The sequence below is a fragment of the Scardinius erythrophthalmus genome, assembly GCF_964197995.2.
Source record: "Scardinius erythrophthalmus genome assembly, chromosome: 22".
In the NCBI taxonomy this organism is placed as follows: domain Eukaryota; kingdom Metazoa; phylum Chordata; class Actinopteri; order Cypriniformes; family Leuciscidae; genus Scardinius; species Scardinius erythrophthalmus.
Window position 1 is genome coordinate 24,371,628 of NC_138242.1, and position 18,899 is coordinate 24,390,526.

Genomic DNA, 18,899 nt, shown 5'->3' on the forward strand with positions numbered 1-18,899 from the left:
ATCTTTCAATACGGGCCAGACCGTCCACTCAGACACACATGAGTCACGTGCTGCTCAGTGAAGATCCTGATTGGTTACATTCCTTTTCAGAGAAGCAGATGTAGTGCTACAAGTCTGCCATCTTTACAAAAGCACCAACATCATCTAATAAATGTAAACATATTTACACATATAATGCCTCAAATCGTTTTTTTTACAGCAGTGTTTTTCAACTGGTGGGTATTAAAATTTAGATCAGTGGTCGTGACCCAAAACGGGCTGTTGTAATCATTGACAAAAGGGGAAAACAATGATAAAAAAAGGTAAATAAAATTAAATAAAACACAACGAGTAAAATGAAGCCAAAGCAACATGCATGTATTTGTTGTTAGCTTGTTTATAATACAAAATGCATTCAACCAGATGGGAACTAGTGATTTACATAGCTTTAAATTTAAGTAAAGCACGCGTTCATGCAACACAATAACTGCCGAAAAGCTAAAACTAAGGTTTTAATTTGATTCACATCCAAGACAGTTCGTTGCGGTATGCCTCCCTCTATCGACAGCGCTCATTGAACTGCAGCCAAACGCATGTAGAAACACGCAGCCGTTGAGTTACTGAAAGGGCCGCAGTGGAGAGTGGGCGGGCTAGTCGATAAAGCGGCTCTGGGCGGGAGTTCGCGGTGCGGTTTGGCCGAGAGAGTGAAGCTCAACTCCGGACACAAATACACGGGGAGGGAAGAGGCGTGCGGCTCCGTTCTTTATCATATCCTAGTTTAACTAGCACGTACAGTTATACTTAGTCGCATTTCTCGCACTGTGACTCAAGCCGTTTTGAATAATAACACACCTTCACTCTCGTGTTGTTAACATCTCGACAACAAACGCTAGCCAGTCACTTAAACATCACCAAACAGACCTTTAAAGTTCACTATCAGGCCTGATACCGAGGAGCTGGTGGTATTTGGAGGCTGTTGAACGCGTTGTGGTGGTTTAAAAGTTTCCTGCACGGATTCGTGGATTTGTTTTTCTAAGTTTTGTCCGTGGAAGTCAGACGCTCGGGCCCGCAAACAGTCTCCCGTGCGCGGAGAGCAGATACAGGTGAGTAGAAACTCGCGCGAACGATTATTGCGCTTATTTAATCCATGTATAGTTTCATAAAGTAATTTGATCCATATGTAAATAGCTGGAGTGTTTATTCACCTTTTGAAGTTAGCAACTTGCGCTAACTGTTCGGGCTAGCTGCATTACTTCTCACTATCTGCCAGTCTTTAGCATGTAGGCTAACTCACACACTTATTGTTTTTCTATTTGAATTAGCTCTTTGACGGATATACAACGTTTTCTGTTTGGTAGGATTTTTTAAAATAATTTAAAAGTTCTTAATATGTTCGTGCGCAGTTAACTTTATAGTTCGGCTGAATCAGCTAGCAGCTGTCTGTTGTGTTTATGGCTTTGGCCTGCAGCATTAATGTACTTTGACATATGGATTGAGTTGATTTGACATCTTCAGTATATTTTTAGCCATTTTATCATCATCATTTAGTTTCATGTGGTTATTAACGTTGCATGTCGTTTTGTACCACAAAATGTGTTATTGTCGTTTTAGATGGTATTGCATTGCGCTTATGTTTAGGTACTGTCATAATGTAAACATTCCCCATGTGTCGTTTGAAAGGACTCAGTTTTTGACTTTGACAGATCAAAAATGTATGTTTTTATTTTAGTACGATCAAGCAAATGCTACAGTTTCTCATGCATGCATGCATCCTCATTCCTCAATTCAGATTTTAAGTGCATTCAATATTTTTGGTAAAGCATATTGTCTTAGTTTGGAGATTAATGCATTTTTGCTTTTTGTTTATGCTTATATACTATCTTAAAGAGTTGTTTTCATTACAATACACGGTTTTTACCCAGATATTTGCTGTTTGTATTATTGTGCAAATATTTTAATGTATTTTTGAATTTCTCATGAATGCAATCGTGCCAGTAATCAATTTGAGAGATCTTGTATTTCAAACAGTTTTAAGTAGCATTCCTTTTTCAGCATATTAAGTAGGTTTTGATGATATTGGCTAATTCAGAGATGCTTTCCACAGTGGTTATATTGACCAGTCAGCTCTACTGTACAGATTGATTAGAAAAAAAGCCCTCAGAAGGTTTTATTTCAAGCAGCCTTTGTATATTTTGTCAAACTAGAAGTAGAAAACCTAAGGTTTTGTTTTTAATGTATGTGGAGTGGTTTTATGTTTTTTGTTTGTTTGTTTTTTAATAACATACACTACTGTTCAGAAGTTTGGGGTTGGTAAAATTCTGTAAGAATTCTCTTATGTTCATCAAGGCCATTTTTTTTAATCAAAAATAGTCAAAACCGTAATATTGTGAAATATTACAATTTCAAATAACTTCTTTTCTATTGTAATATATGTTCAAATATAATTTATCCAGTCTTCAGGGTCACATGATCCCTCAGAAGTCATTCTAATATGCGATTTAGTGCTCAAGAAATATTTCATATTGTTAATGTGATGATGTGCTGCTTAATATTTTTGTGGAAACTGTTATTCTTTTTTTCAGCATGCTTTGAATAGTACTAGTACCAACTGCAATGATTTGAAATAGAATTCTTTTTTAATATTAATATAACATATTTACTGTCACTTTTATCAATTTAATGCATCCTTGCTAAATCTAATAATTGATTTAAAAGAGCAAAATCTTACTACGCCAAACTTTTGAATGGTACAGGAATAATTATAAATAAATATAAAGTGTAATTGGTTAGCTATAAGAGTGTCAACTTTCTTTCTTGGTTTTATTGTAATGTATTGAATAATCATCAATGAATATTGCACTGTGAGTATTGTTGATTCTTATAACAAATTGCTTGTGATGCTCCCCATTTGTAAGTTGCTTTGCATACATTGTCAATTGAATCGGTTTTGTACATGATTTGTAATTGATTTATGTTCTTTGTTTCGTCATCCACAGTTCCCTGGTGATCTGGAGAGCTCTGCGTTCGGAGCTAGAACCTGGACAGCTCATGACTTCAGACCAGGAAGGAAAAACTATCGTGGAGCCACAGGTGCAGCAGTCACAGGAAGCAAAGGAGAAAGAGATTCCACTTTTGGTAAAGTATAATCTACTATTGTCAGTTAGTCTTTTGAAGTGTGTTAAGTAATTGTGAAAAGGGATTTAAAAAACATACTATAATAACGAAACAGCGGAGACATCCTGCCCAGCTTAGGGTGTTGTGAAAGGGTATAACAGGCATTTGTGTGAACCACCCTTGTGTTTTGGGACCTTGCCAAGTTGCTGATCCCATTCATATAATGCAAGTACAGCGTCCATTGAAGCACCAATCATTGGAGATTTTGCGTTTGAGTGATGGGCCCATGTGAGTCAGCTGTATAATTTTAAATGTGCTATTTTGGGTTTGGGGTGGGGGTAAGCAGCCATAGCGTGCACCCTCTGTCTCTCTTTTTCCCACTGAGGAGCTTGTGAGAGGAGCTACACAAGTTTCTGTTCACCGGATTGCAAAGACGTCCTTTCTTAAATTAAAATATGGGGTGTTGTTTCAGCAAAGAATTGAATCCTAACCTGGTCAGCGAGAGAACAAGTCTTCTTCAGGCGACCATTCCTGAGGGCTCCACATCGAAAGATGTCAGAGACTGTGCTTGGTCTGTCGCAGATCTGGCCGACGAGAAGCCTTCTCAAAATGGGAATGTGAACGCTGCTTTAGATACCAGTTGTAATGCTTCCTCCACAAACTTGTCAGCAGGTCTCAACCTCGTTAAAGAAGGCCGTAGCAGCGTACAGGAAGGGATGGCATTTTGGGATACACCTGTCGGCGATCCACATATTCACAAGGCTACGGTCCAGAAAGGAAATGCCAGTGAAATGGGGAGAGACAGTAAAGTCAATTGCCAAATTAAGGACACTGAAACTTTGGATTTTGTGAAACAGAGAATAGCTGAAAATGCCATAATGAGAGCAAAATGGTTTTGTGATGGTCAACAGTCTTGTTCCACAGATATAGCTGGAGTTGGCAAGAGCAAGAACACCACCCTCAGACGAAATACCCTGGGCACCAGTCCGTTATGCACTTCAAAGGATCAACATTCTGGTGTCTCCGTTATTGCAAAAGAGGAACAGATTAAGACACAGTTGCATGTACAGTCAAAACCTGCGTCCACTCCAAAGCATGCCATTCATCCTTTCAATAAATGCTCCGGGAGCTTGAATAATCTGGATGACTCAGAAGAGAGAAATTCTGGACTGTTGATCACTGACCGTGGCTTTAAAAAAGAGCAGAGTTTCTACAGCATCTGCTTGATTGATTTAGAGGATCTCGGGAGCGAGTGTGGGCACCAATCCTTGACTGAATCTGACGCAGTCATGTACGCAAGCGCACCAGCTGTCTCTGAAAAGGCCTTGTTTGATAATTCATCACTCCCAAAGGACCACAAAATATCGGGTTCAGGGCCTTCACATGAAATTACAGCAGCACAACAAACAGAAAAAGATCCCACAGAGAAGACTCTAGGGTGTACTAAAAGTCTACCTGTAAATGTAGCACTTTCAAATGACGAACACGCAACACTCCCAGATCCATTTCCTGCCCAAGAAAACGAAAAGCCTTTATCTGAAAATTACATTTCCACATCATTTAAAGATACAGTGAATACACATTCTCCCTATACTGCTTTAGAGGAAGGCATTGATCAACTCTGCCCAGATCTGTTGGTGCAAAATGAAATGAAGTCAGTGTTGAAGTTAAGTACAGATACCGCATTGCCACAGGGGGAACCTGCTGACCTACTTAACAACCATGATCTTGATGTTACCTCTGGTTACAAGGCCACAGATCTGGAGAGTGGTTCTGAACACAGCATGCACAACACAGTTTTTGATGAATCAATGTTGAGACCACCTCAGCAAAATCTTAATGGTCCTCTGGATGAAGTGGAACTGGAAAATCATTACAGGAATGGTGATTATAGAGAATCCATGGACTTAAAAGAGGAGAAGAAACTGATTGAGCCAGACAAAGTTGATTACTCCATTTCTTCTCTTAGCAACACAGCAGATAGATTTCCAAATTTTAAAGTCGTTATTGAGGGATCAGATCAATGTGCTTCCAAGAAAACTCCTGAGAAAGTTCACAAAGAAACGCCCCAAGCTCTCTCAGCTTTCAGCACTGCTTCAGAAAAGTTAGATGAGACAGAGAACCAAGGATTTTCCTGTAAAGATTCCTCTGAAGACATTGAAAATTTAAAGTTTTGCTCTGAAACCCCTCTGGCCTCTGATAAAGAAAACAACCTGTCAAAATCACCTTCCTGTCATAGAGTTGAAGTTGAACCAAGACAAATAGCAATTCAGGAGGACATTCCGAATCCTTGCCAGTGCAGTATATTGCAAATTGAAGGGCAGACAAATGAATATGACATGTTCAAGGTTGCTGGTGTGCATCAGTGTTTGAGCTGTCCATCTCATGCAGAAAGTATTTGTGTAGATCTTGCTTGTAATGCTGAAGAGGTCAACTTGGACATGACTTTGAGCATGCACGTCTACACTTGTGGTGTTTTTCCCACTGACCAGACAAAGATTGTGTCAGAATCTTGTGACATTCCAAACAGGGAACAGAATGTAGAACCAAATGCAAATTTTACAGATGCTGATCCATGTGACACGAGTCCGTGTCCGCTTCCTATGAATGCTCCTATGAACTTTGAGCAGTTGCTGGACGTCGCCCGTAAATGTGAAGAAGCTGATTATCTCCATGTACGTTCTTCGAGTTCTTCTGTTGTTGAAGTTCACACAAACACTCTGCCTGGACCTGATTCTGATTGTCCTCTTGAGGAAGATATCTCCCAGAGCAATGCCGCCTGGTGTGTAAAAACATCAAACAGTGATATCTGTAATAAAGGACATCCAGAAAGCGATAAAGTGAGTTATGTAATAGAAGTGGAATTGGGAAGCAAATTACCTGCAGTAGCACAAGAGCAAGTCATGGATGGTGAAATGGGAGAGACTTGTTTACAACATGGTGACAGGACTCATATTGCCAGTGAATGCTTTAGTGAGGATGAACAAAAGGTACTGGGTGAGATTTGTTTGTGTGCAGATGATGGCAAAACCAAAAGGTCAGAACTTGAAAAGCAGGGACTCGTACCAACTTTAGAGCTGTTTAATTGCCTTAATAATGGGAATAACAACAATGACTGTTTGGACTCTGTTTTTTCTGCTAGCAGTGATGTACATACACTGTCTGAGCCGCCATTCAAATCGGAAGTATTGGAGGCCTTTGATTGCGCTTCTTTGTCAATAAACAGCACGAGGGAAAGTGCTTGCCTGTTCCTGGACTCTTATTCAGAACAGCCAGCCAATGACACTCAAAGATCTTCAGTTACATCTACTCCAAAGCAGGGAGACCTTCAAGATATGGGGGAAATAGGAGGAGCTGTTGTTGACTGCAGCATTCCTCTCATGAGTACTGCAAGACTATCACTTGAAACTGGAGAGGGACAGTCATGTGCCATACAAGGCCATGGCGGCAATTATGTGTCCATTGAGAGCATGACAACTACCATGCCTCATGTTTCCCAACTTATAGCAAGCAGTCTTGGAGTTCTTGACTTTGATCAGTCTGATTTGAAAGTCATTGTTGATGATATGAGTGATAAAGCCACTTATGTAAATGCAGCAATTCCGTTACCAGTAGAGCCTGACCAGGTTGACATTTACGCCACCACGCCATCTTACGAGATACATTTTCTCAATAAAGACCTATTCACAGTTCCTGTGCAGGTGGAAAACCCTCAGGGCTCAGGCTGCTCGGATGAAATGGAGGGAGAGCAAGGCATGCTGAATATGGTGTCAGACCTTCTTGGGAAATCAGAGTTGAGCGATGAGGTGGACTCTAGTCACTGCCTTCCGGCGTGGGCTAAAGAACCACATGTCCTGTTTTCTGATAACCAAATAGAGGCATGTGCGTTGGTGTCAGCATGGGACCATGCTGTATCTGAGGCAAGCCTTACCATGCCAGATGTTCAACAGGATACAGAATCTAACCTTGGTTTTGGCCCAGTGGATTTCCAGACCTCTATGGGTTTTATAGCACCCTACCCTTATAACCTGTTAGCGACTGAAGGATCTTGTGTATGGGACTGGCAGAATGCTTATAGTGAACTTGTGAGTACTCTCTAACCAGCTTGTTTGGCTTGGTTGTACAGTGGCCCCTAAAATTATTTGGACACTTTGCCACATTTAAAAAATGTATGAATGTCATTGCAGTATTTAAAATTTTATTTGATCTTTTAAACATGCATCTTATTTAATAATAATAATAATAATAAAAATTATTATTATTATTATATATACATTGCAGCTTTTAGAATTTTTTTTCTGTTCTAAAAAAGATGCAACTTTTTTTTTTTCAGATGCTTCTTGATTTTTATGTTTTATGTAATGCAGAAATAGTCATATTAAAGTGTGGCTTAAGTGGCCAATGTTTTTGTAACCATTATTTGGTGATTTTTATTGTAAAGACATTTATTCAGTCCTTAGTACAATTGATAACCCATTATTATTATTATCATTATTAATATTTACATTTTTTTATTTACAGGAATCCTCCAAGATCTCAGACCTCAATCCCAATGCGAAGGCATGGGCAAATTATATGCCTAAACCAGAGGCCTCTGCTACAACCTGCCCAGATTCTCAGCAGTCGTGGGTAGATGCGGCCGATGACCCATCAAACTGCATCTCAGGAGGTAAACCTCCAAAAATGATTTCCCTTCAGTTGTTAATTTAGTATACTGACCTTATCAGTCTGAAGAGGTTTTGATCTGTTTGTTTTGTCCATGCTAGGTTATAACAACAGTGAAGACAAAGGGAACTGGAATGAGGAACAGCAGGTATCTACCTCTGTAGAACTGCCCTTTGCAGCGCAGCCAGAATCAGTGTACATGGGAAGCTCAGCCAGTGAGAAGGGCATTGTGTCAAACCAGAACACCAATATGAAAGGTAATATCCTTTTGGTCTTTTGTTCACTGTTTTCAACCTACTCCTATTTCAGTTGTTTACAGTTATGCATTTTTACTGTCACAATCATTAAGAATTAATTTCAACTATAACATTCTTTAATAATTGATCATTTTATTTAGTCTTTTGTGCAGGGGTGAACGATTCAGACTCCTCCAGACAGATTGACGACCTTCGGGAACAACTGAAGGCAACACTGGAGTTCTGCCTCTCTAGGTAATTACTTGCAGCTTCACAACTGATCCAATTTAAGCTGGACCTCTGGTCCTGTCAGGTGTACTGGCCTGGAGTTCAAGGCTTTTTTTACCCCCAAAACCTATGAAGCCTTTGAAACAACATAGTCCCGACAAGGTAACTTAAATTAAGAACCGAGTATCCTAAATGAGTGACCGCATGCACAAGGCTAGTAATTTGCATAAAACATGCACAAACCATGTCCAAATAAGGGCTTTCCGCACACCCTTTCGTCACTCTCAGCAAACATGACGCTCTCTAAAGACACAGAGAGCATGCGCAGCAAGATACTCGAGCAATGCCAAGTTTGCAATCCTCAAAAGAAGTTCAAACTCAAAAAACAACTTTAATACAGATCCAGATTATAGACCTCTGATTAGCCAGTTGTACATAACACGAATCTGCATCTTTATGCAGAAACTGTAAAGCACATACTTTTTCTTATTCTTTTACTGTATATAAACAGTCAGTGTGTGTATGTGTTTGAAATTTATTTAAAGGAACACCTTCCTTTAAATATTCACCTTATTCACCTTCTTTCCTACATTTAGATAGGTGGGCAAATGCATTTTTGTCTCAGTGCATGCATTGTTTTAGTTTGACAGGGTCGGTCCTAGCTTAGCTTAGCATAATGAATGGAATCTTTTGTTGCCAGCTAGCATGTCCTGAGTAAAAGTGATATAAAAAAATTAAAAAACCCACCTAATTACTTCTTGTGGCCTGCGTATTCACAAGTACAAATAGCGATGCAGATTAACACTAGGCGATTTCCTATGCAGATATTGACTTGGGACTATATTAGGGGGAAGCACAGGCGAAGCACTGCTACTTGGGCGCAGAGATATCACGCCCAAGTAGCAGTGCTTCGACTGTGCTCCCCACTTATATAGTCCTTAATATTTAAGTCAATATCTGCCTAGGAAATTGCCTAGTGTTAATCTGCATCACTATTTGTACTTGTTGTGAATACGCAGGCCACAAGAAGTAATTAGGTGTTTTTTATTTATTTTTTATATCACTTTTACACAGGACATGCTAGCTGGCAACAAAGGATTCAATTCATTATGCTAAGCTAGCACCGACCCTGTCAAACTAAAACAATGCATGCACTGAGACAAAAATATATTTGCCCACCTATCTAAATGTAGGAAAGAAAGTGAATAAGCCCTATTTCAAAAAACGGTGGAGTGTTCCTTTAAGATGGAATATGTATGAAACTTCATCTTAAGTTTACAGGACTACTTAGAGTATGTGATTTTTGCATTTTTTGTTGTTGAAAATTTAGAATAAAATTTAGAACAAGTTATTGATGAATCAGGATTTGTTTGTATGCAAATTTTGCGCGCAAATCCGGTTGGTGAATGAGACCAATGAGTTTTTTTTAGACTTCAAGTGTTAATATTTTATTCAGATGTTACAAACTTTACTTGTGCAAATGTAATTATGTAATAAAAAAAATTTAATCAAATATATGCTTACAATAACCTCAATTACCTCAATGTGGACTAGGATGTGCACTACCGTTCAAAAGTTTAGGGTCAGTTAGATTTGTTTTTGGAAGAATTGTCTCAAGGCTGCATTTATTCATTTATTTAGTCATTTGTGAAATGTCATCACAGTTTTAAATAATTGTTTCCTGCTTTCATACATTTTAAAATGTGATTTATTCTATTGATTGCAAAGCTGATTTTTTTAGCATCGTTACTCCAGTCTTCAGTGTCACATGATCCTTCAGAAATCATTCTAATATTCTGATTTGCTGCTCAAAAAATATTTCTTATCAATGTTGAAAATAGTTGTACTAAAAAAAATTTGTGGAAACCTTGATACATTGTTTTCAGAATTATTTGATGAACAAAGTTCAAAAGAACAGCATATATTTGCAAAATAAATCTTTTGTAAAATGTCTTTACTGTCATTTTTGAACAAATGTGTCCTTGAATAAAAGTGTTAATTTAAAAAAAACTTGCCAACCCTTTGACTTTTCAAAGGTAGTAATCGTTCTTCAAAGCTTGAATATGTTGAATCAGTGTAGGACTGATGGTAACCAAACTCTTGTCCACTTCCAGGGAGAATCTAGCCAACGACATGTACCTCATCTCACAAATGGACAGTGACCAGTATGTGCCAATAGTGACTTTGGCAAACCTTGATCAAATCAAGAAACTCACCACTGATGTTGATCTCATTGCAGACATCTTAAAAAGTGAGTTTAAACTCATCCATGTCACTTGTATGGGTCACAGTGGCTTTTATGGCTTTTTATTTTAGGCTCTTAAAATGGGGTTGGTTACACACAGCAGTTGGGTCTGACATTGATACATTTTTGATTCACCAGCGCTGCCTCTCGTCCAACTGGACAAATGTGGAGAGAAAGTGCGACCCAATCAGAACCGCTGTATCGTAATTCTCAGAGAGGTTCCTGAGGCCACTCCTGTGGAGGTACACATCATGCCATCTCTTGTTCAATAACATCTTTAATGCTCTGACCTTATTTTTAATCTATATGACATTTGGCTTTCATTTGTGCAGGAAGTTGAAGCGCTCTTTAAGAGCGATAACTTGCCCAAATTCATCAATTGTGAGTTTGCCTACAATGACAACTGGTTTATCACGTTTGAATCTGAGGCGGATGCTCAGCTGGTAAGTGTTTTTTATTGCCTATTATTCGATCATTTCAGATTACAGCCTCAGGATTTTTAATAAACCTGCTTCCTATTGCTAAACATTGGCATGCATCACTTTTTCAGGCATACCAGTATCTCAGAGAAGAGGTGAAAACTTTTCAAGGGAAGCCAATAAAGGTAGAGTACACTACTGCATATGTGACTGAAGGCTATTTTGTGCTATAAGACAAGTTTATGAACTTGCCGTTTAAAAAAAATAAATAAAATTTGTCCATTAATTTTTTTTTTTATATATTTTTTTTTATCCTAGGCTAGAATAAAGGCCAAGGCCATTGCCGTCAATACCTTTGTGCCAAAGAATGGGTATCGGCCCGTGGATGTGTCCTCAAATGTCCAACAACGCTACACGCCTTACTACATCCCCCCTGTGTATGGAGCACAGCAACAGTTTCCCCTTTACAGACTGGTGACTCCTCAGGGCTGGTCAGCTACCCAGAGCTACCTGGACCCGACTCTGGTAAGTGTCATATGGTCTGTTTGGCTCTGAGAAATATCCGAATGGAGTACTAGAGGTACTTAATCAGGTTTTGTCTATTAACAGGTTACTCCGTTTCCCAGCCCTGCATTTATTAATGGCTTTGCTGGTTCTCCGACATTTAAAACAGCAACATCTCCACTAACTGTCAGACAATATGTACCTCGAAGCAGGTACGGTGTTTGGGTGAAAAAATCTGTTATACATTTATTTAGTCTACCATTCAAAAGTTTGCTCCCAGTAGGAATTAAAAAAAATACTTAATAATAACATTTATTTATTAGCAAGGACACGTACATTGATCAAAAGTGACTAAAGACTTTTATGTGACAAAAGATTGATCTGTTTTCACAAAAATATTAAGCAGCACAACTGATTTATAATAAGAAATGTTTCTTAAGCACTAAATCGGCATATTAGAATGACTTCTGAAGGATCATGTCACTGAAGTTTGGAGTAATGTTTGCTAAAAGTTTAGCTTTGCCATCTCAGGAATAAAATATTAAAATAGAAAAGAGTTATTTGAAATTCTAGTAATATTTTACTAGATTTTCACAATACTGTACACAACACTTTTACTCTATTTTTGATTAAATAAATGCAGGCTTGATGAGCATTAGAGATTTCTTAAAAAAAAAGAAAAAGTTACTGACACCAAACTTTTGAACGGTAGTATATAGCCCATAACATAACAGATTTGTGTCAGTGTAGTGACGTTTGATCTTTTGAAGAGCTTCAACTGTGACAAAGCTGTGTATAACTATATTTTCATCTGAACAGGAACCATAACAAAACACACATTAGACTCACAACAGAGCGTGGAACCACTCTGCTAGAAAACCCTGCTGCTTTCACTACTTTCTCTTCGGAGAGAGTCCCCAATGGGACGCGGCCTCCACAGGCTCATCACTTGGGTAGCCGACCTCGTCTACCGAGTGGTCCAGGCTATCCACGCCGGGACCAGGTGGGAAGTGGACGGATGGAAGTAAACGGTGCTGATTACTCTCTGAACGCGGGCCGTGGAAGGTAATGCTGTACGATCTGTACCAGCTGTTTATTAATTTCATAAATATTGTGGTAATACAATATCCAAGATGGGGGGTAGAGCTTCTTCCATAAGAAATTGTGACAATTTTTTCCGTATTGCTGTCTTGATTGTTTGTTTCTTTTGAAGAAGGGGCGGCTATGGATACAGGAAAAGGAGAGATGACAACAAGTTTCCAGTATGTCATTTGCTTTGTTTCAGCTACCACTGCATACACAAGGGTTTTGTGTTTAGCTTTGCTTTTGTTAAGATAGAAAACTTCATATTCTTCAAGGGAAGTGTAATATACAGTCAACCCTGAGGGGCTGAATGTACATTATTTTACTTATTACACAGCCAAGTAAACAAATACATGGACATGAAATATTGATTTGAATGAAAATTTCAGTAAAAAATTCAGTAAAAGAGACCCCAGAGCGATACGAAAGGCAAAAAAAAACTATCACATCCATGTAAAAAAAAAAAAAAAAAAAAAAAGGTTTCCTGGGTATTCAAACAGATTCAAAATCCAGTAATCCTGTTGTGCTGGCTTTTGTGAAATGCACCTCAGGTTAGCCATGTAGCGCAATTTACCATGAATATAAACCCCGCTAAAAACCAATCCACCTTCATGAGCCCGATAAACCAGAATTTGCTCAGACTTAACCTGGTTAGCAACTGAAACCGGCTTAATGCAACATGCCTCTTGTGTACAGGCTCTGTTTGTTCTATGTTTCATCTCTTTTTCTTGTGTGTGTTTAACAGAGAGCAGCAACACAGTCGCCCCCTCCTGTTCAGGAGCGCACCCCGTCCCCTAGCTTTGAGCTGGGCCTGTCCAGCTTCCCTCCTCTGCCTGGAGCTGCAGGAAATCTAAAGCCTGAAGTAAAAACTGAAAACAGCCTTGACAACCGGCTGTCTGATGTCGTCACTGGAGCGATTAAAGACAAGGTTGACTTTCATTCTGTCCTTAATGTGTGTCTTCTGTGTTTGTGCTGCAGCATTAAACTCTCTTAATATTTTGAAATTCAAATAAGGAAGAAGAAAAGGCTTAAATTATAATAAATCTCAAAGCTTTAATTATTCGAATTCTAGAGAAATTAACAGATGCTCTGGGTTTTTAAACATTAACTTGCACTAAGCATGGAATGCCATGTTAACAGCAGACCTGGCTGTCAATCATAACCACAAGTCCTTGGGTGTTTTGAGTGCTTTAGAGCGTGCGTGTGTGAGAGAGAGAGTTCCTGCTGTCCAGCTGTTATGTTTGTTCATGCTGTCCTTGCCTTAGGAGTTTCACAGAGGCCCCTTTGTCTCTCCACAGCCTCTAAATAAGGATGTGGTCACCAGCCGTGTGATCTCAGGGACCTCCAAAGAATCCGTGCCGGCTTCTACCGCTCCCGCTCCTGCTCCTGCTCCCGCTCCTGCTCCTGCTCCTGCTGCTCAGACCCCAGTGGACCATCAACACTCGCCCTCTCCAGCCCTTTCAAAGTGGGTTCAATGGATATTTATGAATAACTGATCAATAAATGTGACATCAGTTTTCACTTAAAGATGTTGCAAATGATTTCAGATGGTAACTGATGTTCAGCTATTTTGCTTATTTTAACCACACGGTCTCTTAAAAACTGTACTTTCAGAAGACTCAAAATGATTCACAGACATATGTGCATATTACAGTATTTCTGATTGGCTTAAAAGCCAGGAGCAAGGCCTCCTTACTGCTTTTCTTCTTCTAAAGCAAGTTTACAGCTGTCACAGTGACAGGTGCAATTTCTCAGGATTCCGTCAGAATGTGGGGATTTATTCATGTGTGGAATTCCAAAATAAATTGCTTGCAGCACTTTAAAGATTTAATTGAGAAACACCTATTGAATCATGCAATATTCAGCAATTTTTTTCAGAGGTGGTGTTTCTACTGTGAGTAGTTATGTTAGAATGAATTAATCATAACTCTAATCATAACAGATCATTTATACATATAAAGTGTTAAAGGTACAGAAGCAAAACGGCTTTAGTTGGTAAAATAAAATTGATTTGCTGCAAATAACATTGACTAATACAAGTGTGCTTCTGGAGGAAGCTGTAGAAAATGGCACATTTTAATATATGGACCTTTTTTGTTGTTGTTTTTACAGCCTGACAACTGTAGAAAAACCTAAAGAGACGCAGACACCTGCAGAGAAATGCTCAGATACAGAAGCTGCTAAAACCGCACTGCTGAGCAATCCAATAACAGTAAGTGTTAGTAATTGATTGAATCGAAAGTACAGTAAAAAACGACTTGTGTATATTACACGTTTTATTTTTATATTAACATATTCAGGTATGTTTAATTATATATGTAGGTAGAGCAACTCAATGGCTCAAATGGTTCATGGGAGTAGGTGGTCAAGCTATTATGCCATGATTTCAGTTTCTATGGTAAAACAACCTCTCTGATTGTGGTTAGTGTCATTCTTTATCGGGAATTCAGCAGTTACACTATTTTTACACTATTGAACTTGCGAGACTTGTGGCTTCTACAGAAGCATGTATCATATGGAACTGTTGCGCTCTATTCCATCAGTTCCTTCAGCACTTTGTGATTTAGTTCAGTCTTTAACTAGCCTGGGAAAACCCTGACGAATTACAGCAAATTTGAGATTTGCTCTGCAAGTCCGTCTGGCCAAGAGCCCATTCAAGCCCATTTCCAATTTTTCCAAATCGAGGCACAAACATTGAGGCAGGCTTTACGCGATGACGATCGCTCTGATTGGTTTTAGGTCTATCAAATTGTGCCCAGGCCAGAGGCATTTGAGTGACGTCCGTTGGTGACGCCCCTTTGGAAATGGTGTAAAAAAATTCATAATGTCATGAAAAATTTATATTTTAAATAAATACTGTTCTATTCATCAAAATATCCTGGAAAAAAGTGTCACAGATTCCACTAAAATATTAAACCGCACAAGTATTTTCAACATTGATAAGAAGAAATGTTTCTTGAGCAGCATATCAGCATATTAGAAAGATTTCTGAAGGATCATGTGACACTGAAGACTGGAGTAATGATGCTGAAAATTCAGCTTTGCCTTCACAGGAGTAAATTCCATTTATAATTTAAATCATAATTTTTCACAATATACTGTTTTTACTATATTTTGATGATAAATGCAGATTTAGTGAGCATAAGAAAAATCATTTGATAAAAGATCTTGTTCAGCATGCCCTTAATCTACACAGAGGGTTTGAAGCACTGTGTCTTTAATATATATGTTACAAAGAACAACATATTTTTTTTTTAACTATGCCAGATTGATTGGCTAAATTATTTTCATTCATATATTGCGTTTGACCAGGAGCCCCGGAAGCCGAGCTACGCAGAGATCTGTCAGAGGATAAGGGAGGCACCAACACAGCAGCCGTCAGCGGATCCCCGGCCTCCCAGCTCCACCGTCGAAGACATCAAGACTCCTGACTCGGCAGAACGCAGATGCAGAGAATCAGCACCCGCACCTGCCAAATCCACGGTGACGGCTTGTCCCAGAGAGACAGTGAAATCTCATCAGAGCGCTGGGGAACGAGCGAGCGGCGACACGACAGCTTCCTTCCACCAATCCTGAGAGCCTCCGCTTTGCTTCCAGGACCGAAAGGGAACAAAAACTTTGTCAGGGCTGCTCAGAAAGAGAGAGAGCGAAAAAAAAAAAAGTCCCTCTTATCTCACGGTCTCTGTGAGTGCACACACAGACAGCTTGTCACTGGAATCAGGGCCTACAGACAAAAGCACTTGTGCATAAGGGTTCTCTGAATATTTTTGTTGTCCTTTCTGTCGTTTTTGTTTTTCAATTACAAGATCTTTAGTTGTTTTCCAAGGAAAATGGGATTAATGAACCAGCACCAGTTGGAGATTAACTATTTCAAAATGTTTTGTCAGAGCTCAACTTTATTTTGGGGTTAAAACTTCAAATAGTGCTGTTGGGAGGAAATACTGATTTTGAATAGTGCTGATCCTGAAACACTTATTTTTTCTTTCTTTTTTTTTTTAACTGATATGTATATAATTTTGCTAACCTTGAGTGTCTTGGTACTGGTGCGAATCTCGGCCGTGCCAGCCATTACAACTGCATGAGTGAGAATTTTGTGTAAATCTGTTTTGTGTTCTGTTTTTATGTTTGGATGTTCCAGCACTGGAGTGACGTTTATTTTGGAGCTCTGAATTATTTTTTTACTTGCTAATCCTCTATCAAATTGTACTGATGTGATATTGTAGCAGGTGTATGTATACCTGTTCTTGTGTGCATGCTTTCTTTTACTTTTTTCTTTTCTTTTTAACCTTTTAATGGCACACAATTGGTTTGCTGAATAATTTCTTTTCCTTATTTTCCTATTCGCCAATTGTTTGGGAAGAATCCACTCTGATGCCTCTTCATTTGATTCTGGAAGATCTTCACACTGCAAAGTCTTCAGGTTGCGAGGGTGAAGTGTTCATGTGCCTAGTCTGCTGTGATTTAAATGATAGATGGACATATAATTTGCTTCTTAGCTTCGTTTGTTATCCTGGTGTGGTGCAATGGTTCGTCACATGGTTTCTTTGGTGCTTTTATCTATATTAACGGAGGGAAAGTCACCAACGCACCAACGTCTGTCGTTTGACCCTCACCGATTCGCTTTCATATCACCACGACTATATGAGTGGGATCGTGTACATTTATATAGTGACGTATACATCAAGAGCAAAAAGATCTGAGCCTTCAGCACACATGGACCAGCGTTGTTTTGTGGAGGTTGTCCTTTATGCAGACTTTGCGTTTCAGTGTCACTCTCGTTCATGCTGTTCATTGTTCAGTTCATTGGTTCTCAGTCGAGTTTGAAACCGTCTTGAGACAGACGGTTTATTTTGTTTTGATGTCTTCCTGCAACGTGGAGCACGTGCAGAATGCTTTGAGATGTTTGTCATGGCGTCTGTTGTTTATATATTCTTGAATCTTCCCTGTGAGTATTTTTTTTTCTCGGTTAATCAAAAAAAGTTTCTGTTGATTTTTCTGACTCTTTGAATGCAACTGATCATTTTTCCATCAATAAATGAAGCGTACCATGGTTGAAGGAATGGTTTCATTACATAAACCATTCAGATGTTCAAAAAAGAAACAAACTAAAAAGAAACATCACATATAAATTAACAGTGTTTAAAAACTTGAATTTTATTTAAACTTGAAAAAAAAATGTCTCTGCCTTAACTTTTTAGATGACAGTATGGAGGATTTTTTTTGTTTGTTTATTTTCTTTTTCAATTCCCAAAGTGTAGAAAAAAGGATGATGTGGTAGAGGTGTCTGAAGCCTTCCTCACTACATTTGTGTAGCACAATACTTTTGGGATTGAGATGGGATTTTTGTTTTGTTCTCCTCTGTGTAAATGCTTGTAGTCTAAACTGTAGTACATGTATACATACACATATACTTGTATGTGTGCTTTCTCTGTACAGATGTAAATAATTGGAAAATGTTAAAAAGGTACCCTAAAATTGGTTATGAGAAACTGTATGGGAAAAAAAATAATAAATAAATGTTAATGAGAAATAGTGTCTATCAAGTAGTCCTGTTTTGTTTTACTTAAGGGGATAGTTCACCCAAAAATGAAATTTCTGAAGTTTTTCCAAACCTGCATGAATTTATTTCTTCTGCTGAACACAAAAGAAGATATTTTGAAGAATGCCAGTTGATGGGCATCACTGACTTCCATAGTATTTTCTTCTTTCATACTATGGAAGTCATTGGGGTCCATTAACTGTTTGGTTACCTACATTCTTCAAAAAATGATGACAGCATTTTGTGCAGCATTTTTGGGTGAATTACCCTTTTAAGTAATTTTTCATTCCCAATGTTTGCTCACAATTATGACCACAAGGTGGCATAGTATAAACGTTAAGCTTTCCACCACACAAATAAAGCACTCTCCTGGTCTTTTATTTCAGTGTACAGTTACAATACCATCTGAAGTATTAATGCAACCAACAGAATTATCAGTCAAAAAGTTACACTGAAAATGTGCATGAATTTCTTTTTGCTTAATTGAACAACAGCACTCAGGCTGCTTTAACTCCAAGATTGTATAAAGCAAGAACATATAACCGATGTCAAATTTATTTGATTGGTGACCTAAAAATAGTGCAGATTTCTCAAATATTTGCTCTTCATTTCACATCATAACGTTTCTTAACTTTATTCCATGATGTAGATAAAAAAAAATCCCAGATTTTCAATGTGATAGTATATAGCCTACATACCACTGAAAAGTCTGGGGTTTGTCATGTAAAAAAATAAAAATAAGTATTATGCTCAACAAGGTTGCATTTCTTTTGAATTAAAAAATACAGTAAAAACAGCAATATTGTGAAATATTATTATTATTACAAGCCTTTTTGTATTTAAATATATTTAAAAATGTAATTTATCCCTGTGATGCAAAGCTGAAT

General features: G+C 38.4%; 1 protein-coding gene across 8 annotated transcripts; it reads left to right on the forward strand.

Annotated features, from left to right (window-relative positions):
- Positions 1-604: 604 nt before the first annotated feature.
- larp4b (La ribonucleoprotein 4B) lies at positions 605-18,364 on the forward strand. Of its 8 annotated transcripts, none has more exons than XM_081352933.1 (17): positions 605-1,082; positions 2,976-3,114; positions 7,615-7,762; positions 7,860-8,015; positions 8,156-8,249; positions 10,337-10,473; positions 10,606-10,709; positions 10,800-10,910; positions 11,018-11,071; positions 11,205-11,411; positions 11,496-11,602; positions 12,210-12,455; positions 12,607-12,652; positions 13,219-13,401; positions 13,772-13,938; positions 14,586-14,685; positions 15,786-18,364. In XM_081352933.1, exons 2-17 carry the CDS (start codon positions 3,028-3,030, stop codon positions 16,047-16,049), a joined length of 2,211 nt encoding a protein of 736 aa, XP_081209059.1. In that variant the 5' UTR covers positions 605-1,082; positions 2,976-3,027; the 3' UTR covers positions 16,050-18,364. The 8 variants fall into 8 exon arrangements, with proteins under 8 accessions (XP_081209059.1, XP_081209058.1, XP_081209060.1 ...); XM_081352932.1 differs by having other exon boundaries at positions 607-1,082; positions 12,604-12,652; XM_081352934.1 differs by having other exon boundaries at positions 607-1,082; positions 8,168-8,249; positions 12,604-12,652.
- Positions 18,365-18,899: the final 535 nt, after the last annotated feature.